The sequence below is a fragment of the Pelobates fuscus genome, chromosome 7 (genome assembly GCF_036172605.1).
Source record: "Pelobates fuscus isolate aPelFus1 chromosome 7, aPelFus1.pri, whole genome shotgun sequence".
Lineage (NCBI taxonomy): Eukaryota > Metazoa > Chordata > Amphibia > Anura > Pelobatidae > Pelobates > Pelobates fuscus.
The window spans coordinates 25069217-25093748 of record NC_086323.1 but is presented as its reverse complement, the minus strand read 5'-3'; the positions used below and the strand labels follow the sequence as shown (position 1 = coordinate 25093748).

General features: G+C 40.7%; 1 protein-coding gene across 2 annotated transcripts in view; it reads left to right on the top strand.

Annotated features, from left to right (window-relative positions):
- The window catches only part of FAF1 (Fas associated factor 1), a 241721-nt gene that overhangs the window by 189313 nt on the left and 27876 nt on the right, over nt 1–24532 (top strand). For both annotated transcript variants that reach the window (XM_063427802.1, XM_063427801.1), the window contains exons 14-15: nt 3369–3505; nt 7532–7620. In XM_063427802.1, coding sequence (XP_063283872.1) covers nt 3369–3505; nt 7532–7620 — 226 coding nt within the window. The remainder of the gene's footprint in view (nt 1–3368; nt 3506–7531; nt 7621–24532) is intronic.

The following is a 24532-nucleotide window of genomic DNA, read 5'->3' as shown; positions in this document are numbered from 1 at the left end:
CCATAGTCCATTTCTGACATTTACATTCCTATTGAAGGCGCTTTTTGCGGTGGACAGGGGTCATCATGTGCACTCTAACCGATCTGTGACTACGCAGTCCCATAAGCAGCAAACTGCAGTGCACAGTGGGTTCTGACACCTTTCTATTATGGTCAGTATCAGGTTTTTCAGCAATTTGAGCTACAGTAGCTCTTCCATGTGATCGACCATTTGGGCTAGCATTTGCTCCCACACGTGCATCCATGAGCTTTGGGCACCCATGACCCTGACGCCGGTTCACCTGTTGTCCTTCCTTCCATCACTTTTGATAGGTACTAACCACTGCATACCGGGAACACCCCCACAAGACTTGTCCTTTTAGAGATGTTCTGATCAGTCATCTCGCCTTCACTATTTGTCCCTTGTCAAAGTCACTGAGATCTGTTCGCTTGACAATTTTTTTTTCTGCTTCCAATACATGAAATTCAAGAACTGACTGTTCACTTGCTGCCTTATATATCCCACCCCTTGACAGGTAACAATACAATCACTTTACCTGTCAGTGGTTTTAATTTTGTGGCTTAACTGTGGGTGTGTATATATGTATGTATTTATATGTTTAATTTTGCTGTATATATGTGTATGTGTGTATGTATATGTATATATATATATATTTATTTTATTATTCTATAGGAATCTTCCCTTAGAGATTTGTATTACTGTTGTGAAACCCTGTAGTTTGTATCTGCCATATGTTACCATTGTGTTGAATAACATAGTGTTGTGCAAAACTACCTCAAAGCAAGCACAAAGTCAATACGTTCTCCCAGTTTTTTGGGGTAAAATTAGGGGCCTCGGCTTATATTCGGGTCGGCTTATACTCGAGTATATACGGTAGTTGAAAATGAGTTTATTTGTTTACATTATTTTACCAATAATTAAGGTAATCCACTTGGGTTAATAGTTTTATGAATGCAATATTATATTGTGTTCATCATTAATTAATCATATCATCCATTCCACTTCCTCTCTCATTTTTTCCCTTCTCTAACATTTAAAAAAAAGAAAACCTCAAATTATGTTTCATGAAAATAATTAAGTATTAATAGACCTCTTTCAGTGACGACTTCTCAGAAATTTCCACAGTTTTGCCTTTACTGACCCATGTTATTAAAACTCTATTATTTTTACAGACTTTATTAAATTGGATCTTATTAAAGCCTTCCATATTTGCATTTGGTCTTTCATAATTCATTATTATTATGACATTTACTTTTACCATCAGATCTGAAAACCTATCCTAAGCTACCCTTTTCTCTTGAAAGAAATGCTAATTTCAGACAGTCCTCTAATGGAAGAGCAAAGCTTTTTTCAGTTTTTTCATTTATTTTTGCTCGTGGTAAGAATACTAATGCCAGACTTTTATATGCTAATATGAAAGAGCTTTTTTTTTATTATTTTAATTTTTGTTAAAATACCTGAGTTGAACGGTTTTGTACATACCGTATATTCTGAATAATTTGCATATGGGAAAAATATGTCTTAATATTTATGTTTGTATATTTAAAAAACAAAAAATGCAATTCAAGCCCGTCTGATTGCATTAACAAAATGTTTTTGTTTTTTTTTATGTTTAATTTTGGTCCAGCAATGTTGCACGCGCTCGTATAACTGTTTAAGTTTGTAGAAAGAATATGGTGTTTTTAATATTTTTTTTTTTTTTTTTTTTAAAGTTTTGAATTTCATTAAAGGGACACTCCATTATCTATGTTAATACGTTTTGTATATAATGCTTTAAAAACATCTGCAAAAATTCTGAATTGAAAATATAAAAGCATAACGTTCCTCAGTTTGATTCAGATCCCCATTCTTTGCGGATTCTGCAATGAGCACTCACCAAATCAGGAAGTGATCCGACGAATCATGTTAACTTAAAATGGCCCTTCCACATCTCTCCTCCCCTTCCCCCCACAGCCACCTGGAAAATTAGTATTTCATAAAGATATAATCTTAATAAAATACTTATACTGACTGTGTTTGAATTTTACTGAAATTCCTACCCCGTCAAAAGATATACTAAGACAAAGTAGGGACTACTTTGTCTCCTTAATTTTCTTAAGCCTGACACTTCTAGACACTGGGTGGAGCTACTGCCATCTAGAAGTGTCAATCTCCAAGCCATCACCAGTGACAGTTGCAGATATATTAGCTGTATCTATGGAGGACCTCAACGTGATACTCTTACACATCCGAGAGTACAGCAGTGACATCTCAGACGCCAGGAGCAGAAGTGGACCAGTCAGAAGCAGATGGTGGCGACTTCAAGGGACAAGTTAGGGTAAGTAATTCTCGCCTTTCCTTGCCCCTCCCGGCCACCGGACCACCAGCGGCAATATCACTGTCGAAGGTCTTTGTAATTATGCTAGCAGGCTACTGGCGCCATCACTAGGCTACATTGATCTTGGTGCTTAGGGGACCTCTTTACAGAGGTTCTATCACTGTAAGAGGTCTTTGTGTATTTTGCAAAGACCCTGAAGGGTCCATCGCCACTTAGCAAGTGGTGTCCGCAGGGTGCAAGGAAAGGTAGATTTTACATACCTGAAACTATCCCCTATGGTCCCCGCCATCCTGACACAGGATTGAACTTGATGGACTTTTTTTTCAACTTAGACAACTATGTAACACCATCTGTATACAGATACATTTTGTATCCTGAAATCTTACAGCACTGGGCAGAGAACTTTGCTCTCCTGCACTGCAATCACTCATTGGAAATGAAACCTTGAATGGGCTGCATAGCATCACTTCTACAATTCCCCAGTGAATGCCTCCCAATTCAATAACTAAACCTGTGTGTCCTTATCAAATAGTAATTTTACAGTCAATGCAGTAATAATACAGACCTCTTGCGGGATAAAATACAAATGCACACAATAGGACATTGCGATTTTTTTCTTACCTAGTGATATATATTGTGTCTTTATCTGCTTTCGAAACATTGAAGGATTTTAATTATGTTCCATGATATAAATACAAATGTTTGCTTATTGTACCGTTGTGGAAAATAAAAGGTGTGTTTCATTTAAAATACTTGAAACTTTTAAGGAATGGGATGTTATGTATAGTGTGTATATATTATATATCATAATGTTCTTTTCTTAAAGGAACAATTTGTGGGTTAGAGTTCATTTTCATGTAATCGTCCGATTTTATTTATTTATGAGCGGGCGAAGACTCTGACATCACATTTTGTTGCAGAATGTCTCTGTTTTGTTTGTATCCTTGAGAAGGGTAATGATAGGATATGTTCACCAAGACATCATTGAATCAAAGGGGAGAATCTTTATATAACAAGTTTTTTTTAACAATTATTTTCCAATGTCTTTCAGGTTCCTCACATTATGTACCCGACATTTTGGCAGTGTGGTAGCACAGACAGTCCGGTCTCAGAAGACTGATCAGTTTCCACTTTTCCTCATAATAATGGGGAAAAGATCATCTAACGAAGTATTGAATGTCATCCAAGGTATGGAACATTTTTTCTGTTTAGTAAAAGCACATCCTTGAGCATCTTAAGTCATCACTCGATCTATGATGTCATTCATGATGTCATTCATCTCCTTCAGAAGACGTGATATTCCATGCGAGACCTAGCAATGAGCTCTTAAACACAAATGGGCAAATTGGAGTCCCTGGGCTAGTGTACATTATTAATGTTCTGCAGTAGTGTTGTGTAAACTGAATGTCTTTGCGACCTCCGATTACATAGATTTCATAGTTAAAAAACCTTCCAACATTTTAAATGGATAAAGTGGGGGTGTGACCAGGGCCAGGGCTCTTCTCAGAAATGTTAAGTGACTTACTAATAATTTGTTATATTATTACACAGATTGATTTCTAAACACATGTATTATAGTTTAAATACACATTGCTGGGAGTATTATTGCTGTGGAGCTCTGTTATACACTCACACATTACTGGGAGTATTATTGCTGTGGAGCTCTGTTATACACTCAGACACATTACTGGGAGTATTATTGCTGTGGGGCTCTGTTATACACTCAGACACATTACTGGGAGTATTATTGCTGTGGAGCTCTGTTATACACTCACACATTACTGGGAGTATTATTGCTGTGGAGCTCTGTTATACACTCAGACACATTACTGGGAGTATTATTGCTGTGGAGCTCTGTTATACACAGACACATTACTGGGAGTATTATTCCTGTGGAGCTCTGTTATACACTCAGACACATTACTGGGAGTATTATTGCTGTGGAGCTGTGTGATACACTGTCACATTACTGGGAGTATTATTGCTGTGGAGCTCTGTTATACACTCAGACACACAAACGATATTGAGCTCTTCTTAAAGAGAGACATTAGGATAGAAAAGAGGGACAGAGGGAGTTTGGTCCAATATAGGGACGGTCCCCCTAAATACGGACACTTGTGAGGCTTGCAGTAAGTTACCAAACTTTTTTTATATCTAAATGTTTATTGTAGTTTTCAAGAAATATAAAATGCTTTGTACATGAAAAATCCAGATTAAGGCCAAATTCGCTATCCCATAAAGTCATGTAGTTTGGGAGTGTAGGGTATGTTTGTTTTTGAAGACTTTTTATAGACCATGAAAAGTGTATGAGGAATATGTTTAAGAGACGTACATAAAGATTCACAATGAGATTGTATTATTTTTCACAGTGAGAAGTGCGGAAGTGCCTCTAGCGGCTGTCAATGAGACAGCCACTAGAGGCTGGATTAACCCATATGTAAACATAGCAGTTTCTCTGAAACTGCTATATTTACAGCAGGCAGGGTTAACCCTAGATGGACCTGGCACACAGACCACTTCATTGAGCTGAAGTGGTCTGGGTGCCTATAGTGGTCCTTTACGTTGGAGCAAAAGAGAGTTAGAAGAGGAAAGAAGTTGCCACACTATCATTGGAAAGACATCTTTCATTAAAATACGAGTGTCACTTTATAGAGCATTAAATGTGCATTATACATTGTACTAGTTTGATTGTCAAGTTGTATAGGTTAAATTGTATTTTTGTATTGCAATTTTGATAGCCTGTTAACATTTATGGTTTATGTTGAAATTGTATATGCTGTATGTATGCATATACATTGTATTGATGAGATTTAAAAGTATAGAACACATTGGTCTTGGTTAAATAGAACCAAATAAGGAACAAAAAAAAACTTTAAGCAAAACAAAGTGAAAGTAAGTAAATGTTATTAAATATACTGTTATTTATGGTGTTTCTTATTAAAACACTAATTTATCACATAATGATCTTTCAACCACATCCATTAAACATCGTACCCAATCAGGAGAGGGCTGGCAAGGTGGGCACGGCTGTACCTTGGGCCACAAGGATGTTTAGGATTATGGGCGGCTGCCTTACTTCACAATACTAAAATACATTATGTCCAGTATTTTGGTATTATTGTGTTCTAGTTCCTGCCTTGATTGTATAAAACATTTTTATATAAAATCTAGAAAGGGATTGGAGTGTGTTTCAAGTTGGGCTATTTGTTTGTTAAACAATGCCAGTCCTCCCTGGTACTGAATGCTGCTCAATGTGTGTGGCAAGTGGTATCCAATATTAAAAGTTATAGAATAGTATGATCGTGTTGGCATACCTGTCATTTTCCAGCTATATTTCCTATGCTGCCCACCAGGCTATGGCAGGCACGGCAAGGGATCATGGCAGTTTGAATTTAGCCTACGTTCGGATCATGGCTATACCTCTGTTGTAGGCAATGAATATCTGTTAATGCATTTAATGCACTATATAGCCAGTGATTTCGTTTTATATAATTACTATGGATTTGACGAGTTATTTAACATTTCTATAGTGTTCAAAATAAGTCCTTGTTAGTTTACAGAAAATCAAGCTTTCTGCAGCTTAAACTCAGAAATGTGATTTTTGTTAGGAATGCAACAATTGTTAAGAGAACTGGCTACAGGTGTGCAACCTTTCACGGCCTTAATGAGATTTAGAGGTTGGATTGTGCATGCAGTGTGATGACGAAAACCCATGTAGGGACATGTTTTTAAGATTTGCAAAGATCTCTAAAATTGTTCACAAAAGATCAAATTTTTTTCCCCATCTATTTTCTCTCATTGTGGAGTCAGCAGGTTGTGGCCAAGACCATATTGAGATCCTTGCTCACTGCTCTCAAAGAAACATAGCGACCTACATGTCATTCTGCAATAAAAATAAAGTGCCTCGTCTTTGGACACCACTTCCATATCTTCCATTGTTACAACCTGGAATTAAAATTTCTAGAATTTGGGTTGATTTATTTATCTACTTCATTTATGCATTTTGGCAAAATATTTTTATTCTGTCGCAAAACATAATCGTTTTTTTTTTAGTATTATCTCCTGTTGCTGTTAAAACCCAATATTTGCTCCAGGGATCAATCCTTAAGAAAATAATTAATTTTTAAAAGACCTATTAAATGTTTATGAAATAACTTTGCAATTTTAATGAAGGCAACATTCTTTTATATGAGCCCTTGGAATTTCAAGAAACGCCATGCACCCTTATCAATTGTATGGTATTCCTCTCCTGTCTTATTCACCATAGCAGCACATAACTTTAGTGAGAGAGACCTGGTTTTGTCCAATTCAGCAAAGTAGTTATGGTGTAGTCCGTAATTTTGGAATTACACTAAGGGTCTTTAACGGTGTGAATATGAAACCAGTGTCACTAGGAAAATTCCCTATTTGATTTAAGTCTGAAGCAGACATGGTCCATTTGAGGAAAAAATGACTAGCTGTCTTGTCAAAATCTCCAAGGCAATGTAGAAGGGGGAAAAAAAAGGCTCCTGGAGGCTCTTTAAAGGACCACTCCGGGCACCAAAGAACTTCATTGTAATAAAGTTATAATGCGAGAAGGTCACAAGCGATGGCTTATGTGAAGGGGTTAAACTTTTAATGAACGGTGTTACCCCAATGTCTGGAAACCAGTCAACGATCACTTATGCCCCTGCATTTCTGTTCAATGTCCGATGCTTCAGTTAGAAAGCCTCGAACTGGGCGCCACTGATAGGTTGAGAGCATCACTATTTAGTAGATCTATACAGATGAAAACCTGTCAATTTCTTGTCTGCATCCTTTGCAAGCCCTTCCTCACCCCCCCCCCCCCCCCCCACACACACACACACACACACACACACACACACACACACACACACTTACCTAGCCTATCCAATCACAGACTTCTCAATGCAGCTCATGTGACGTTTTTTTTTTTACAAGGAAGATGCTATGAGCAATTGCTGCCTCTTGTGTTTAGCTCTTTTGTTCTGAACCTCATTAATGAATGCTATGGCTCTTTTTGGCTGGGGGTGTTGTTGATCTCATCCGAATCTGAGCTATATTTTTAGTGATCCAGTTTATTACCTCCACCATTTAGGATGTACAAATAAACTGTATCTAGAATGTCTCACCAAATTTGTCAATGACCAATGTAATTAGGTTTCGTTAGTTTAGTCTTCCATATTGCTACTAATTCTTGACTCTCGTTGCCAGGAAATACATCTGTGGATGAGCTCATGATGAGATTAATCTCCGCAATGGAAATATTCTCTGCACAGCAGCAAGAAGACATCAAGGATGAGGTAAGGTCCTCCTTACCTGCAGCCATCTAGCTGGCCTCACTCTGGAGATGGCCAAACCATCGGCATACATAGACTGACTACTAGCTGAGATTTCAGGGAACCACCAGTTGTAAAGATTGTAACAAATATATGTGCACAAACATTAATTTAGTCTATTTAAAAACCCTCTAATGTCTTCTGTTCAACTAACAAAGTCTATATTCTCTTGTTATGTAAAGGTTCTTCTGATAGAACCTGTGTCTGTAATAACCACATACACAACGTTTTGATCCTAAATATGTATTCACATTATACAGTTTACCTTAAAATGTATGGTGGGGCTGCTGCTAGCAAACTGGTAGGAAGAATACCGCCTAACCCACTGTAGAGCTTTCTTCCATCTAGCACATGAGTATAGGGGAGACCTTCTTCCATCTAGCACATGAGAACAGGGGAGACCTTCTTCCATCTAAAACAGGAGAGTAGTGGAAGCCTTCTTCCATCTAGAATAGGAGAGTAGGGGAGACCTTCTTCCATCGCGAACAGGAGCGTATGGGAAGCTTTCTTCCATCTAGAACAGGAGAGCAGGGGAAGCCTTCTTCCATCGAGAACAGGAGCGTATGGGAAGCTTTCTTCCATCTAGAACAGGAGAGCAAGGGAAGCCTTATTCCATCTAGAACAGGAGAGCAGGGGAAGCCTTCTTCCATCTAGAACAGGAGAACAGGGGAAGCCTTCTTCCATCTAGAACAGGAGAACAGGGGAAGCCTTCTTCCATTAAGATCAGGGGAGCAGAGGAAGCCTTCTTCCAGCAAGAACAGGAGAGCCTGGGGAAGCTTTCTTCCATCTAGAACAGGAGAGCAGGGGAAGCCTTCTTCCATCTAGAACAGGAGAGCAGGGGAAGCCTTCTTCCATCTAGAACAGGAGAGCAGGGGAAGCCTTCTTCCATCTAGAACAGGAGAGCAGGGGAAGCCTTCTTCCATCTAGAACAGGAGAGCAGGGGAAGCCTTCTTCCATCTAGAACAGGAGAGCAGGGGAAGCCTTCTTCCATCTAGAACAGGAGAGCAGGGGAAGCCTTCTTCCATCTAGAACAGGAGAGCAGGGGAAGCCTTCTTCCATCTAGAACAGGAGAGCAGGGGAAGCCTTCTTCCATCTAGAACAGGAGAGCAGGGGAAGCCTTCTTCCATTTAGAACAGGAGAGCAGGGGGAGCCTTCTTCCAGTTAGAACAGGAGAGCAGGGGAAGCCTTCTTCCATCTAGAACAGGAGAGCAGGGGAAGCCTTCTTCCATCTAGAACAGGAGAGCAGGGGAAGCCTTCTTCCATCTAGAACAGGAGAGCAGGGGAAGCCTTCTTCCATCTAGAACAGGAGAGCAGGGGAAGCCTTCTTCCATCTAGAACAGGAGAGCAGGGGAAGCCTTCTTCCATCTAGAACAGGAGAGCAGGGGAAGCCTTCTTCCATCTAGAACAGGAGAGCAGGGGAAGCCTTCTTCCATCTAGAACAGGAGAGCAGGGGAAGCCTTCTTCCATCTAGAACAGGAGAGCAGGGGAAGCCTTCTTCCATCTAGAACAGGAAAGCAGGGGAAGCCTTCTTCCATCTAGAACAGGAAAGCAGGGGAAGCCTTCTTCCATCTAGAACAGGAGAGCAGGGGAAGCCTTCTTCCATCTAGAACAGGAGAGCAGGGGAAGCCTTCTTCCATCTAGAACAGGAGAGCAGGGGAAGCCTTCTTCCATTTAGAACAGGAGAGCAGGGGAAGCCTTCTTCCATTTAGAACAGGAGAGCAGGGGAAGCCTTCTTCCATTTAGAACAGGAGAGCAGGGGGAGCCTTCTTCCAGTTAGAACAGGAGAGCAGGGGAAGCCTTCTTCCATCTAGAACAGGAGAGCAGGGGAAGCCTTCTTCCATCTAGAACAGGAGAGCAGGGGAAGCCTTCTTCCATTTAGAACAGGAGAGCAGGGAAAGCCTTCTTCCATTTAGAACAGGAGAGCAGGGGAAGCCTTCTTCCATTTAGAACAGGAGAGCAGGGAAAGCCTTCTTCCATTTAGAACAGGAGAGCAGGGGAAGCCTTCTTCCATTTAGAACAGGAGAGCAGGGGAAGCCTTCTTCCATTTAGAACAGGAGAGCAGGGGAAGCCTTCTTCCATTTAGAACAGGAGAGCAGGGGAAGCCTTCTTCCATTTAGAACAGGAGAGCAGGGGAAGCCTTCTTCCATTTAGAACAGGAGAGCAGGGGAAGCCTTCTTCCATTTAGAACAGGAGAGCAGGGGAAGCCTTCTTCCATTTAGAACAGGAGAGCAGGGGAAGCCTTCTTCCATTTAGAACAGGAGAGCAGGGGAAGCCTTCTTCCATTTAGATCAGGAGAGCAGGGGAAGCCTTCTTCCATCTAGAACAGGAGAGCAGGGGAAGCCTTCTTCCATCTAGAACAGGAGAGCAGGGGAAGCCTTCTTCCATCTAGAACAGGAGAGCAGGGGAAGCCTTCTTCCATTTAGAACAGGAGAGCAGGGGGAGCCTTCTTCCAGTTAGAACAGGAGAGCAGGGGAAGCCTTCTTCCATCTAGAACAGGAGAGCAGGGGAAGCCTTCTTCCATCTAGAACAGGAGAGCAGGGGAAGCCTTCTTCCATCTAGAACAGGAGAGCAGGGGAAGCCTTCTTCCATCTAGAACAGGAGAGCAGGGGAAGCCTTCTTCCATCTAGAACAGGAGAGCAGGGGAAGCCTTCTTCCATCTAGAACAGGAAAGCAGGGGAAGCCTTCTTCCATCTAGAACAGGAGAGCAGGGGAAGCCTTCTTCCATCTAGAACAGGAGAGCAGGGGAAGCCTTCTTCCATCTAGAACAGGAGAGCAGGGGAAGCCTTCTTCCATCTAGAACAGGAGAGCAGGGGAAGCCTTCTTCCATCTAGAACAGGAAAGCAGGGGAAGCCTTCTTCCATCTAGAACAGGAAAGCAGGGGAAGCCTTCTTCCATCTAGAACAGGAGAGCAGGGGAAGCCTTCTTCCATCTAGAACAGGAGAGCAGGGGAAGCCTTCTTCCATCTAGAACAGGAGAGCAGGGGAAGCCTTCTTCCATCTAGAACAGGAGAGCAGGGGAAGCCTTCTTCCATTTAGAACAGGAGAGCAGGGGAAGCCTTCTTCCATTTAGAACAGGAGAGCAGGGGAAGCCTTCTTCCATTTAGAATAGGAGAGCAGGGGAAGCCTTCTTCCATCTAGAATAGGAGAGCAATTGAAACCTTCTTCCATCTAGAATAGGAGAGTAATTGAAACCTTCTTCCATCTAGAACAGGAGAGTAAGGGAAGCATTCTTCCACCTAGAACAGGAGAGTAAGGGAAGCATTCTTCCATCTAGGTAAGAAAATAGTAGAACTCTTCTGTCTAGCACAATAGTATTGTTACCTTTCTTCTGTCTAGTTAAAGACCGTAGAAGAACATACTGCTACCTCACTAGTAGGTTAACATATTCCATCTCTTTTGCCAGAACATTTGCCCTGCTCCAACCTTTTACCCTTAAAACACTGCACTTAGATGATTTGCCAGATTGAGTGAATGTTTGTTTTATAGACGACTAAAACTGTAGCAAGCATTAGAAAGAAGTTTAATGCATGAATATTTGTTTTAATACTAACTCAACACCTTTTTTAATACCTTTCATCCGATGGGGAGCGGCTTTGCTAGGAAAACAGATCTTCTTAAGCCTAATCCTCTCCACAGTCTTGCAGTTTCTGTTAACGCTCTGTAATTGGCTGCAGATATCTTTGAAAAGTTGCCAAAGTTGTTGCAGGGTACACAGTTTTACAGTAATTGGAGAGCAGCGAGAAGGGGATGTTTATCTGTTGCTTTCTGTGCCTGTGACAGTGAAGGTTCTATTGACTAACGTTCCTAACCTGTAATGTAAGTCCTAGTGGTTTTACAATGCACACTGTGATCTGCAGAATAAAGGCCATACTCAGCTGTGTATATACATTCCAAATCTCAAATTCCTCAATTGTGGGGAATAAACAATAAAACCAAGGGGAAGCTTGGGTAAGTTACATTATTTCTTGTGCATTACAAACATATTAGTGCCACGTTGCATACTGTTTTAATCAGTGATTGAACTTCTCACTCAAGCTATTCATTTTCTCCATGAAAATATAAATCAAGAGAACTATGATCTTAGAGAAGACTTTTGAGAACAGTTTCTTGCTCAGCGGATTGAAGGGCAAGCTTTGATAGAAGCTATTTTTATATCATGGTGGCTTAGGGCAGAGCTGTTCAAGTGCCACACATGCATTAACAAATGAGGCTCGATTGTTTGGAATACATTAGCAGGTGTACTTAGCAGTACATCAAGTGCACAAGTTATACCGTGCATATACATTTTATGTATACAGCGCTAACAGGTGTACTTGGTACTTTACAGGTTACATTACAGTAGAGGGAGGTACAGTAAGTGCAGTAGGTATACAGAGTGTATGTATATTTTATTTATATAGCGCTAACAGGTGTACTCAGCACTTTACAGGTTACATTACAGTAGAGGGAGGTACAGTAAGTGCAGTAGGTATACAGAGTGTATGTATATTTTATTTATATAGCGCTAACAGGTGTACTCAGCACTTTACAGGTTACATTACAGTAGAGGGAGGTACAGTAAGTGCAGTAGGTATACAGTGCATGTATATTATATTTATATAGCGCTAAGAGGTGTACTTAGCACTTTACAGGTTACATTACAGTAGAGGGAGGTACAGTAAGTGCAGTAGGTATACAGTGTGTGTATATTTTATTTATATAGTGCTAACAGGTGTACTCAGCACTTTACAGGTTACATTACAGTAGAGGGAGGTACAGTAAGTGCAGTAGGTATACAGTGTATGTATATTTTATTTATATAGCGCTAACAGGTGTACTCGGCACTTTACAAGTTACATTACAGTAGATGGAGGTACAGTAAGTGCAGTAGGTATACAGTGTATGTATATTTTATTTATATAGCGCTAACAGGTGTACTCGGCACTTTACAGGTTACATTACAGCAGAGGGAGGTACAGTAAGTGCAGTAGGTATACAGTGTATGTATATTTTATTTATATAGCGCTAACAGGTGTACTCAGCACTTTACAGGTTACATTACAGCAGAGGGAGGTACAGTAAGTGCAGTAGGTATACAGCGTATGTATATTTTATTTATATAGCACTAACAGGTGTACTCAGCACTTTACAGGTTACATTACAGTAGATGGAGGTACAGTAAGTGCAGTAGGTATACAGTGTATGTATATTTTATTTATATAGCGCTAACAGGTGTACTCAGCACTTTACAGGTTACATTACAGCAGAGGGAGGTACAGTAAGTGCAGTAGGTATACAGTGTATGTATATTTTATTTATATAGCGCTAACAGGTGTACTCAGCACTTTACAGGTTACATTACAGCAGAGGGAGGTACAGTAAGTGCAGTAGGTATACAGTGTATGTATATTTTATTTATATAGCGCTACAGGTGTACTCAGCACTTTACAGGTTACATTACAGTAGAGGGAGGTACAGTAAGTGCAGTAGGTATACAGTGTATGTATATTTTATTTATATAGCACTAACAGGTGTACTCAGCGCTTTACAGGTTACATTACAGTAGAGGGAGGTACAGTAAGTGCAGTAGGTATACAGTGTATGTATATTATATTTATATAGCAGTAACAGGTGTACTCAGCACTTTACAGGTTACATTACAATAGAGGGAGATACAGTAAGTGCAGTAGGTATACAGTGTATGTATATTTTATTTATATAGCACTAACAGGTGTACTCAGCACTTTACAGGTTACATTACAATAGAGGGAGATACAGTAAGTGCAGTAGGTATACAGTGTATGTATATTTTATTTATATAGCGCTAACAGGTGTACTCAGCACTTTACAGGTTACATTACACTAGAGGGAGATACAGTAAGTGCAGTAGGTATACAGTGTATGTATATTTTATTTATATAGCGCTAACAGGTGTACTCAGCACTTTACAGGTTACATTACAGTAGAGGGAGGTACAGTAAGTGCAGTAGGTATACAGTGTATGTATATTTTATTTATATAGCACTAACAGGTGTATTCAGCACTTTACAGGTTACATTACAGTAGAGGGAGGTACAGTAAGTGCAGTAGGTATACAGTGTATGTATATTTTATTTATATAGCACTAACAGGTGTACTCAGCGCTTTACAGGTTACATTACAGTAGAGGGAGGTACAGTAAGTGCAGTAGGTATACAGTGTATGTATATTATATTTATATAGCAGTAACAGGTGTACTCGGCACTTTACAGGTTACATTACAATAGAGGGAGATACAGTAAGTGCAGTAGGTATACAGTGTATGTATATTTTATTTATATAGCACTAACAGGTGTACTCAGCACTTTACAGGTTACATTACAATAGAGGGAGATACAGTAAGTGCAGTAGGTATACAGTGTATGTATATTTTATTTATATAGCGCTAACAGGTGTACTCAGCACTTTACAGGTTACATTACACTAGAGGGAGATACAGTAAGTGCAGTAGGTATACAGTGTATGTATATTTTATTTATATAGCGCTAACAGGTGTACTCAGCACTTTACAGATTACATTACAGTAGAGGGAGGTACAGTAAATGCAGCAGGTATACAGTGTGTATATTTAATTTATATAGCGCTAACAGGTGTAATCAGCACTTTACAGATTACATTACAGTAGAGGGAGGTACAGTAAATGCAGCAGGTATACAGTGTATGTTTGTCTTCCTTGGCAGTAACAGGTGTACCTACCACTTTATAACTTTATAAATTACATTATAGTAGAAGGGAGAACATTTTGGAGAAGCTGTTAGTTTTTACTCCCCCGCATCTTTCGAGTTAAGGTTGAGGGAAGTAATACACAAACTAACCGTTAACCTTGTAGCCAAAATATTCATAGAATACCTGTATTATGAGTACAGTATTATCATTCTTATGCTAGGAATATAGCAAATACTCATAGAAATTCTTACATAATCAACACATTAAAATGACACACAATGAAAATGGGGGGGTCGGGGCTTGACAGCCATGCCGAACGGTCGCATTTCGCGCAAGCTCCGCAAAATATTGGGTTAAACACCAACAATCAAGATACCCAGCTTACTGATCTGCGCTGAGCTGATGCCTAGAGGTGTTCGGGTGTCGGTGAGCACTCTGGTGGAGCACATGGCAGCTTGTAGCAGCGCTGCTCCGATAGACTCGATTTGCGGCCTAGTGCGGGACCAGCTGAGAGTTGCAGCCGACCTCCTCGGCTGGACCCTGCACACTGCTTTGAAAGCCACATTCCCCTGCCCCCTTTGAACGGGTGGGGGTCCTCCCGGTCCCCACCACAACAGCCCCTGATACCACGGACACAGGCGCTTTCACATCCTAAAGCAGAGCAGCGGGCAGAGTTTCTCAAGTGTCTGTGACCAGCACACCTCCGCAGACCTTACTGAAGGACACAGTGCAGAGCTGAAGGGAGAGCTTCCTTGATGCCTGGAAAATCATCTGCACTCAGTTCTGGCGGGCTGTTGCCATAAGAGCACCCCATACAGCGGCGACTATGGAGGGTTCAGCTACCGGATTCAGAAAGACCAATCCCCGCACTGTGTGGGTCGGAAGCTCAGGGAGCCTCAGGCAGGACTCTGTCCAAACACCAACTAGAACTCTCCTAGGCTGATGGCCTCTTTATCACACGAATACAACATATTTTCTGTTTAATTTTATTTTAGCTTAACATAACAGTCTGCAGCATGTGTCAGGGGCTAATCCATTGACCTCATTAAGATATAGCTACTACTTATCTCAAATGAATAGCTTTTAGGCACACCGCTATACTCCGCTTATTTTATTATAGCAGCTAGTACTACCCATGTCTCTCTTACACCATATGTCTTTCTAACGCTACTTCATATAGCAGTTAGACATGAATGTTAAACTCCTGGTGTTGAATTTACACAAAAAGTGCGCGTCTCTCAGCTTGACATGTTTTATCACTGCGATTTATATACGTCGACTATCATTGCTATGTTGATGTAAACTTGTATTCCTAAGCACTACAAAAATAAAAATGATAAAATAAAAAAAAATTACATACAAAATGACATTTTCCAAATTTGGTTTCCCGTATATCGTCCTGTGGCCAAGCGTTACGTGGGAGTAGATAGTACTAGAAACATAGAATGTGACGGCAGATAAAACCATTCGGCCCATCTAGTCTGCCCAAACCTACTAGGTTTTTATTTGTGTATTTAAAAATTAAAAATGGTATTTAAATGGTAATTCCACTTTCTAAATCCATTTTTATGGTGGAGTAAACAGTTTAGTAAAATATCAACTAAATCTTTGCGCAACTGGAAATCCTTTTTGTTTTGCGAAGTAGTAACATTCGAGTTAAATAATTAGTTTGTTTTTCTTATTTGTGTGCAAGAGCATGAGAAAGATCAATGTTTCTTTTTGTGGCTTAGTCTTTTATTTCAGGTTAGAAATCCCATGGTTCCAAATCAATTATTATTACTTCCTGCCTGTTCAGTGCAACATGAAAATGTATCCAAATCCCTGTCCCTTTCAAGTCGAACAATTGCTAACAGGATACAAATACTGGTTTCTGTTGCCGTATTCTTTATAGTTACATGTAGTTCATAAAAACCACAAGACGATCAACAGAAATGCTTTGTGCTGTAAGAAAACAGTGTATCTTTGTGATGTTTCAAAAGCTTGCATGAGGTTTGGCCGAGGACTGGGAATGTGTCCTCCAACATCCATTAAGAATATCTTCAAATGAACAAATATGTGTTTTGTGTCGGGGTACACTTCAATAATCCCTGAGCCTCAGTACACTAGTAACATGGATCTTGTAAATACGTAAGCTAATAATGTAATTTTCAGCCTAAATGTGAATTTGAACTTCTGTCACACCTGTTTACAAAAGGGTTATTCAGAGGACAATTGACCTTGCCTTTTAAGTTGACTCAAAGCATTGTAACCACACCAGCCAACTGTATTGGTTTTTGTATGAGGACCCAGCCCTGCCCCATAATAGAAAAAAAGTTGTGAGCATGTTCCCACAAAGGCCGCAGTTGACTGCACGCAGAGAAGCTGTACACAGCCACTCACAAAACAGTCAAGTAGCGAAGGTATGGCTGCTGTCAACTCATTGGACAGTTCCAATCATCACATCAGATGAGTGGAACTGTGACTAAGAACTAAGCTACATTTCTTAAGCTACTGCTGGACATGGATTTATAGAATACAAGGGGGAAAACAGACAGAATTACTCTTCTTGGTCTGTGAAGGATTGATCTGCTGTTGCATGCCTGAGCAAATGCAACTTTAATGTATTTTTTATTACATAGTAGATAGGTAAATAGTGATTTCTGTATTTGTTGCAAATGTGTAAATTGCATCTACATTTTTAAATGTAATATATTTCTATAGCAATGATGACTTACCCAATTCTAATTTCATGAATAGGAAATAGGATATGCAATAGCATAGGGGGGTACACGTACCACAAGTATAGGGTATACCAGGAGCTGGCCGGCAGGTGCCTACTCTGCCCAAATATGCTGTCTGGAGTGGAGAATGAAGGCAGGCGGCGAGGAATTTGTAATCTTCATGATCTTCTAGCACTGCTCCCTCACACGCCTAGAGGTTATGACATCACTCCGGCCCTGACATCACTAAACCATGAGGGAGTGGTGCTGGAAGAGCATGAAGATGACGGTGGCAACATTAGACCCCAGGGAAGGGATCCACTCCAGCTCTCCCAAAGGTAGAGAGGCTGAGTGGACTTAATAAAAATAATAATTTGTGAGCTTTCTGAAATGGCGTGGCTAGCTGTGCAACAGATCAGACGTATCTAAGAAGAGCTCCCGCTCTATTTTACACAAATTGACTGAAAAGCCATGGAAATTGTTGGAATTACCTAAACAATTAACACCCTGAACCCCCCCCCCCCCCCCCAAAGATGGGGAGAAAACACAGGAAGCTGGCACAGGTGGAGGGCTCCCTCCTAACCGACATACGCTGGTCTTTTGAAAGGCCACAGCAACAGGCCCTGACCAAGATAGTGCACGGGAGACCACAAGGCTCCAGCGAGTCGGAGGACTCACAGGAGGAAGAGAGCTCTGCCGGCCCGAGCGCTCAGAGTGGAGTATACCGTAGAACTGAGTCTGACACGTCTCCATCGACGAAAGGGGATATTAAGAAGCTCCTGCTCGACCTCCGGGCGGTATGGAAGGCGGACCTAGCTGGCGTACATGCAGAGAGGTGGAATCCCGTGAGGGAGAACAGGAGGGTCAACTGACGGAGACCCGATCCCAGGTGGCAACACTTTCATCACAAATCCAGCATCTCACCCGCACAGTTACGTTCCTTGAAACGCGGCACCGTCTGAGAAACATCAGGATAAGATGGGTACCAGAGTCATCCCAGAAGCTCTACTGGAATTTGTAAACAAGGTGGCTGGAGAATTGGGGATGAAAGGAGACCGCACAACCGCGCCAATGACATCAGCTCTCCATATACGGAAAGCTCCAACTTCCCCTGCAGATGCACCCAGGGACATTATAGCCATTACCCGCGATATTTCTATTAAAACGGCCATCCTGGCTCGCTCCACAAATCGTCCCACGATAAAAGTAGAGGACTACACCATTAAAATGAACAATGACCTACCATTCTCGGTACTGTTGGACAGACGGAGATTCCTACCAGTCACAAAACTGTTAAGGGAACACAGTGTCAGTTACCGATGGGGAACATTGGGAACTTTGGTGGTACCCCATGGAGATACCGTGCTAACTTTGTCAGCGGAGGAACATCCGGTGGCCCTTCTAAATACCATGGGCCTGCCACTTACACCGCCTATGGGGCCAAGGGGAGCCGCAGACCCCACACAGAGAACACCTAGTTTAGAGGCAGAAGTCCAGGAACCCCCATAGAATGCCCGATCCAGCTGAGAAACCCATACTTTATCTGTTTAATGCCAAACGAACAGCATAATTGTTGATCAAGGTTCTAGTTGATTATCTCTCCCTATCATTGTTTTTTGTTATTATTGATCATTATTTTCTTTACTTAACCATATCTTTGTTTTCATCTACTATGGCTAAATAGCCAGCTGCTTTGATCTGAACGAGTTGACCTAGCTGTGCCTTGTAATGTAAAATTGGATCTGCACTCGACCTTTTTATGGTTACCTTTGTGTGATTTATTTTTTTACATTTATTATAAAATAATATTATAAATAGATGATTCATTGTGTAAGAAAAAATGAATACATACATGAATTTGACATTTAAAAAAATACTTTAGTTTTCCTGATTTCAGATTGCTGCACGATTCTTCTTTAAAGGAATGCAATTCTAATGTTTTATTTAAAATGAACGCTTCCATTTACTATAGCATGTATGTGTTTTGTTCCTTAATGCATACATATAAAAACCGTTCATCCCTTAGTTTATTATTGCTTTATGGGACAGTGTTCTGTAAGCCCTTTTGGTCAGAAGCGCAGCCTGTGTAGGTTTATTACAACAAATTCTTGCATCACAAGCAAATGCCTGACATCTTAAATAAACTCTGGTTGTTTCAGCCAAATCGCGCATAGTATGAAAAGGTGCAGTGTATAGGGTTTCTGTCCCATTGGCAATTGTATATTTTTGATAATAGATTTTTCCTAATATTTTATCTTCTTAATAAATATATTCCCTGTTTGAGGGGACTCGTTTTCTCAGCTTTGTACCATAGTGTGATTTATTATTTGAATCAAGCTTGCTACACCGTTAGATACATCAGGTCTGCTACAGATACATATCAGAATGTTTTGTATCTATTTTTTTCCTAGCTGTTCTTTTGTAACAATTTATTTGGTTTTCATGTGGTTTTCTGTCATGATGACTTTGGTTTTAAAGTAACAAAAGTTATGTTTTAATTTGATTGGTAACAAACACTTCTAGGACTCGTTCTGGTAATTTTGACCAAATGTATTTATTTATAATCTATTTTACAAGGAAGGATACATTGAGATTGCTCTCGTTTTCACTTGTGTCCTGGGCTCACAAACATTAGGGCTCAACACAGCTGTCTCCAAGAAACCCGAGTTAATCAAGAAGTCCCCTGCAACAATATTAACTTATGTGTTTAAAAATGGGAGCTTTTTCTTTTTATAGAGGGAATATTTTCTAAGTACTGAAACATTTGATTATTTTGCTTTGGTGACAGCTTCTTGACCTGTGTTTTTCTATTCTATCTATCACTTTGACGTTGAGAATATCCCAGATAATACGGCCGTTTTTTATGTAATGGTTTATCTTCACCAAAGTGTTAATAGTTATATAAAAATGAAACGCCCATTTTGCACACAGATCATTTGCTATAAACCTGGTTTGTTGACGGACTGGTTTAGCCTGCAGTAACAGAGTTGAATAACACTTGAGATTGTCACATTTTTTTACCCAGAAAGACCTTGAGCATTAAACATGTAGTTTTCACCTGCGCCCAGGAAAGCATTCTTACAGGATTACAGTAACACTTTGTGACAAGCTTGGCGTGGGTGGAGCAGCCACAAAATGACTGTCCCACGTGAAAATCTCCAAGCCGTACATTTCTACTGTCACTATCTGTTTATTGTGCATGGAATGATGAATGTAATTCAATTCTAGCACAGGGAAAATTCTGTAGCAAAGTGTCATTTTAGCTTTCACCTTTCCTTCATACGTTAACCCTTATTTGCCAAGACATGCAGTTTTTTTTTCTTTATCATTTAAAGTGTTAAGTTTCAAAGTACCTAACCCAGCTTGCCATACAGTGCCAGTTTTGGGCCAGCTAATGTTAAACCTGTGCATATTTGTTGTCTATTGTCAGCTTACGTTGCATATTGAAAACAGACAAGCAATGACGCATGACATGTTCCCTCCATGCCAGACCTCCTCTTAGCCTGTCCTTTGATAGATTCCCCCCTCCCCTGCTCCAATAGTATGATTCTTATAGAGATACACTGCATCCCTGTGAGAATATTTCACTCACTGTGAGCAAGTACACAACAGGGCAGCAAGTACTCAAAACAAATAAGGAAGGGTACTCGCCAAATGCAACGTAGCTCATTATAAAAGTGCAGATTCCTTGAAATCAATACTTTAGTAAAATTAAAGAAAGATGAGCTCTATTTTTAATCTCGCATAACAAAAATCGCACTCTGCTTTCTTTTCTTTTATAAACATCACAGGTCGAAGGTTACAGATATTAAATAGATAACAGGTGTGTAGTTAATCTGTTATGTGCAGTATTTGGCATTGTAGGTGCATTTCTAAACAGTAGCTCCAAACAGACTTTTCAGATATTGTGCATGTTTGTATTAGGTTATTGATTTTGCAAGTTATATTTTAGTTGCAGGATGTAGCAGACTGAATTAGTTGTGTGATTAAGCTCGTATTCCCCCAGTAACTAGATGAGACATAGTTCTGGGAGTCATCTCGTTTATTCAGGCATAATATGTTCAATTTATACACAGACCCACAGCAGGGGGTCTCCGTACAGAAATATAGCAAGCCACTCCCTGGCATCCCTGTCTCTAGGAGATAATTGAATCTGAAAACGGTAACTCCATTATCTCTGTTACAGAAAACATATACAATATATCTACAATCCCCGAAAAGTAACCCCAATATCAACAGGACAAGTGTCAAATCACCGCATAGCCTGGATCTGAGCGCCCAAGTTGGCCAAATAAAGCTGAGATCCGTTCGGTAAAATAGAATCGCCACCGGGGTAAAGTTCTGACCAGCCAGCCACGAGGTTGAAGCCCAAAACAGTTCCATAGAAATTGGTGCCACGGCCGGTCTCCGCTCGGGGATTCCTGTTCGAACACCGTCAAAGGTATTCCCTTGCTTTCAGGGAGCGCATGCTTCCCCTGGTTGATTTTCTCGTTCTCCTGAAGAGTGCTCTCCTAGCTGTTCAGAGCACAGAGCAGGTAGTGTTAGTTTCTCTGACATTTGCGAGGTCGTCTATTCGAAAAGGGTTCCAGGCGTTCAACCTCGTCCCGCTACCTGCATTCGGGAGACAAAATGGCCACCCAAGGGAAGCACTCAATTGTTTCCTTTGCAGTTTCAATCGTATGTGTTAATCGATGTTCCAGGTTTTAATGAGGTACAGGGGTGTGGTGTCCCCATTCGGGAGCTGAACTGTGTGTGTTCGGGTACGATAACTTCCACACAGTACTTTAATTGTTTTAAGTAATAAACCAGGAATCGTTAGTGCTGCTTATACAAATCAAGTCAGGGGAGCAATTTGTGGTGCTTTGTTCACGCATTAGCAAATATTTTCTGAGTATTTATTATTTGTTAGAATATTGTTTTCAAGTCCTTCAACTCCATCTCAATGAAGACATTGGGGTGGGCGCACTAAATACGAAGACCAAGATATGAAAACTCTTTGGAGGAAACTCACCATTTAGCTTTTAGAGTGATTTGCTGCATCAGTTTAGATACACTTAAGATAGTGGTCACCAAAAGGTAGGTCCCGCCTGCTGTTGCTGAACTATAACTGTTGCTTACCAAGGTGCTTTGTATCCCCGCCATAAGGGAACCAGGCAAATGTCAGAGCTGAGCAAAGTGAATTTGTTGTGGTCTTTCTGATTTGTGTTGTTAAGTGAATAAAAACCCCCAGTGTTGGCACTCTGCCCATACCATGTGCACTTTTCAAAGGGCGAAAGTGAGTTGAAATGGACAATTGGAATGTTTGCTAGTTTAGTTGGTTGAGTCTCTTGCGCATATTTCTGAGGCGACCCTGCCCCAAGCTGCTAAATTCTAGTTTCACAGGCTCCTTGTAAACAACTAACCGAACATTAAAATTTCATTAGCCTTAAAGGTTATCTTTGTTGTGTTAACGTAATAGGTGGCCTTTTTTGTTCCATGCAAGACATCATTCGTTGGAGTGGAGCTGCTCCGTCTAATATCTAGCAGAACCGAACAAGGAGAGACAATAAGAGGGATTTCTGAGGTCTGTGATGTGAAGGCGCAGATCCAGTAAGCTGATGAAAATAGAGAATATCATCCTTACAGTTATTATGCCGTCTGTAAGCCCTGATGGAAGCTGTGCTCTCCGCACACAGATGGCATTAGATGAGAGTTTAGTGCAGGATGGAGTATTCAGCCTGACATTTGTATCTGCTTTTTACCGTGCTTTGCACATAATACGGCTGCCGACATCCAGAGCTTATTTGTTTGCATTCACCTCTACCTGCAAAAATGAAATGGTTTTGAGAACGTACTTATTAAACTGTTTAAATGTTAATCTACCCGCTGATTTTACAGGCTTACGTCTGAAATCAGAATTTCTGTTCCAAGCCGTGACAGTTTATAGACTGCCTAAAGGTCCCCTAGGCATGCTACATAGTGTCTGATTACTAGGGGCAGACCGGCCTGTGCAGGTTTCATAGGAACCAGGCAAGCACCAGATGAATGCCAATTGGGTGGCTTGCCTCCAGTGCTGGTTTAATGAGTCTCCATTCTGTGCAAAGGTAGAAAGTCCAACCAGCATGTCAACTGGTACCAGTCTGTCTTCCAGCACATGTAGAGTTAATGTGAGATTGCAGGCATCTGAGTGATGGTGGGCAACATACACAGAAAGCGCATATTGGCATGAAGTGTAAGAATTTGGAAGGGGGGGGGGATTCATCCTGTAGATGTGTGTAAATGATTGGGTGTGAACAAGGAGATTGTACCATATTCAGACTGCATTTGACATATCTGTTGCATCGTGACAGTTACGTGCAAAAAGAGGTTAATGCTTTACTTGTCCTAGAGGCAGACTATTTTGGAGGTTTATAAAACAAAAATGGAATGGGAGCTTTTTCAGAGCGAGCAATTGTCTTCTTCAGAAAGGTTGTGCTCTAATATCTAATTTTTAATTTATCAATCGCCGAGATCAGCATGGAGAGGGGATTTAACAAACCCTTTTCTCTGCAAACCGTTAAATACAATAAAACACTGTGCCAAGGACTGGATGCTGTATATTGATTCCCTGCGTCTTTCCTTAACTGTAAGCAGAAAATAGATATTGCATTTTACACTAAATGCCAGACAGGGTGGGTGAGGTTTCCAGAACATCTTAACAGCCGGAAGGTCACAGATTGAAATCCTAGAGATTCTGCTAAGCCTCTCATCCAGCAGAGGTAAATAAAAATGGAAGCAGTAATAACGGAGAAGGTGTATTCATTACTGTGTAAAGCGCTTTGTGAGCTCAGGATAAAAAGAGCTGTATAAGTGACGATATTATTTTCATTGCCTTTATTATTCTTACTGTGCCATTTGTAAGAAATAAATTGTATTGCAGCTCACACATACTACACTGCACGCAAAAGATGGGCTTAGGGCAAGTGTGCTGAGCGGCCATTTAATGTCTAAATCATATCCGCTATTTTCTTCCAGTACTATACGCTATGTTCCATCCTGGTTTTTATCACCTAATAAAATTAACACAGTATTTAACTATTGTGTACATTGTAAGTAATAAATCAATACCTACTGCTAACTCGCGCTTTCAGGACTTCTTGCAGGCAGCTCCCTTCCTTTGGAACAGCCTGCCTACCCCCATCAGACTCTCCCCTAGTCTTCAATTGTTTAAAAGGTCCCTCAAAACACACCTGTTCAGAAATGCTTATGGACTCCCAGAGTGTCTTATCTATACTTGTCCATATCTGTCTCTTGCTCTCCTAATGAGCCACACTCCACTCTCACCTCCAGCTCTGCTAGTGTTCCACCTTGTTTGGTGGCTGTCACCCTTACTGCCCTGTTGTGTATTTGTACCCCACCTCCTCTAGACTGTAAGCTTGTTTGAGCCCCTTTCATAATATTGTAAAGCGCTGCGGAATTAGCTGGCGCTATATAAATACCAATAATAATACATAATGAATGTCTGTTCAAGATATA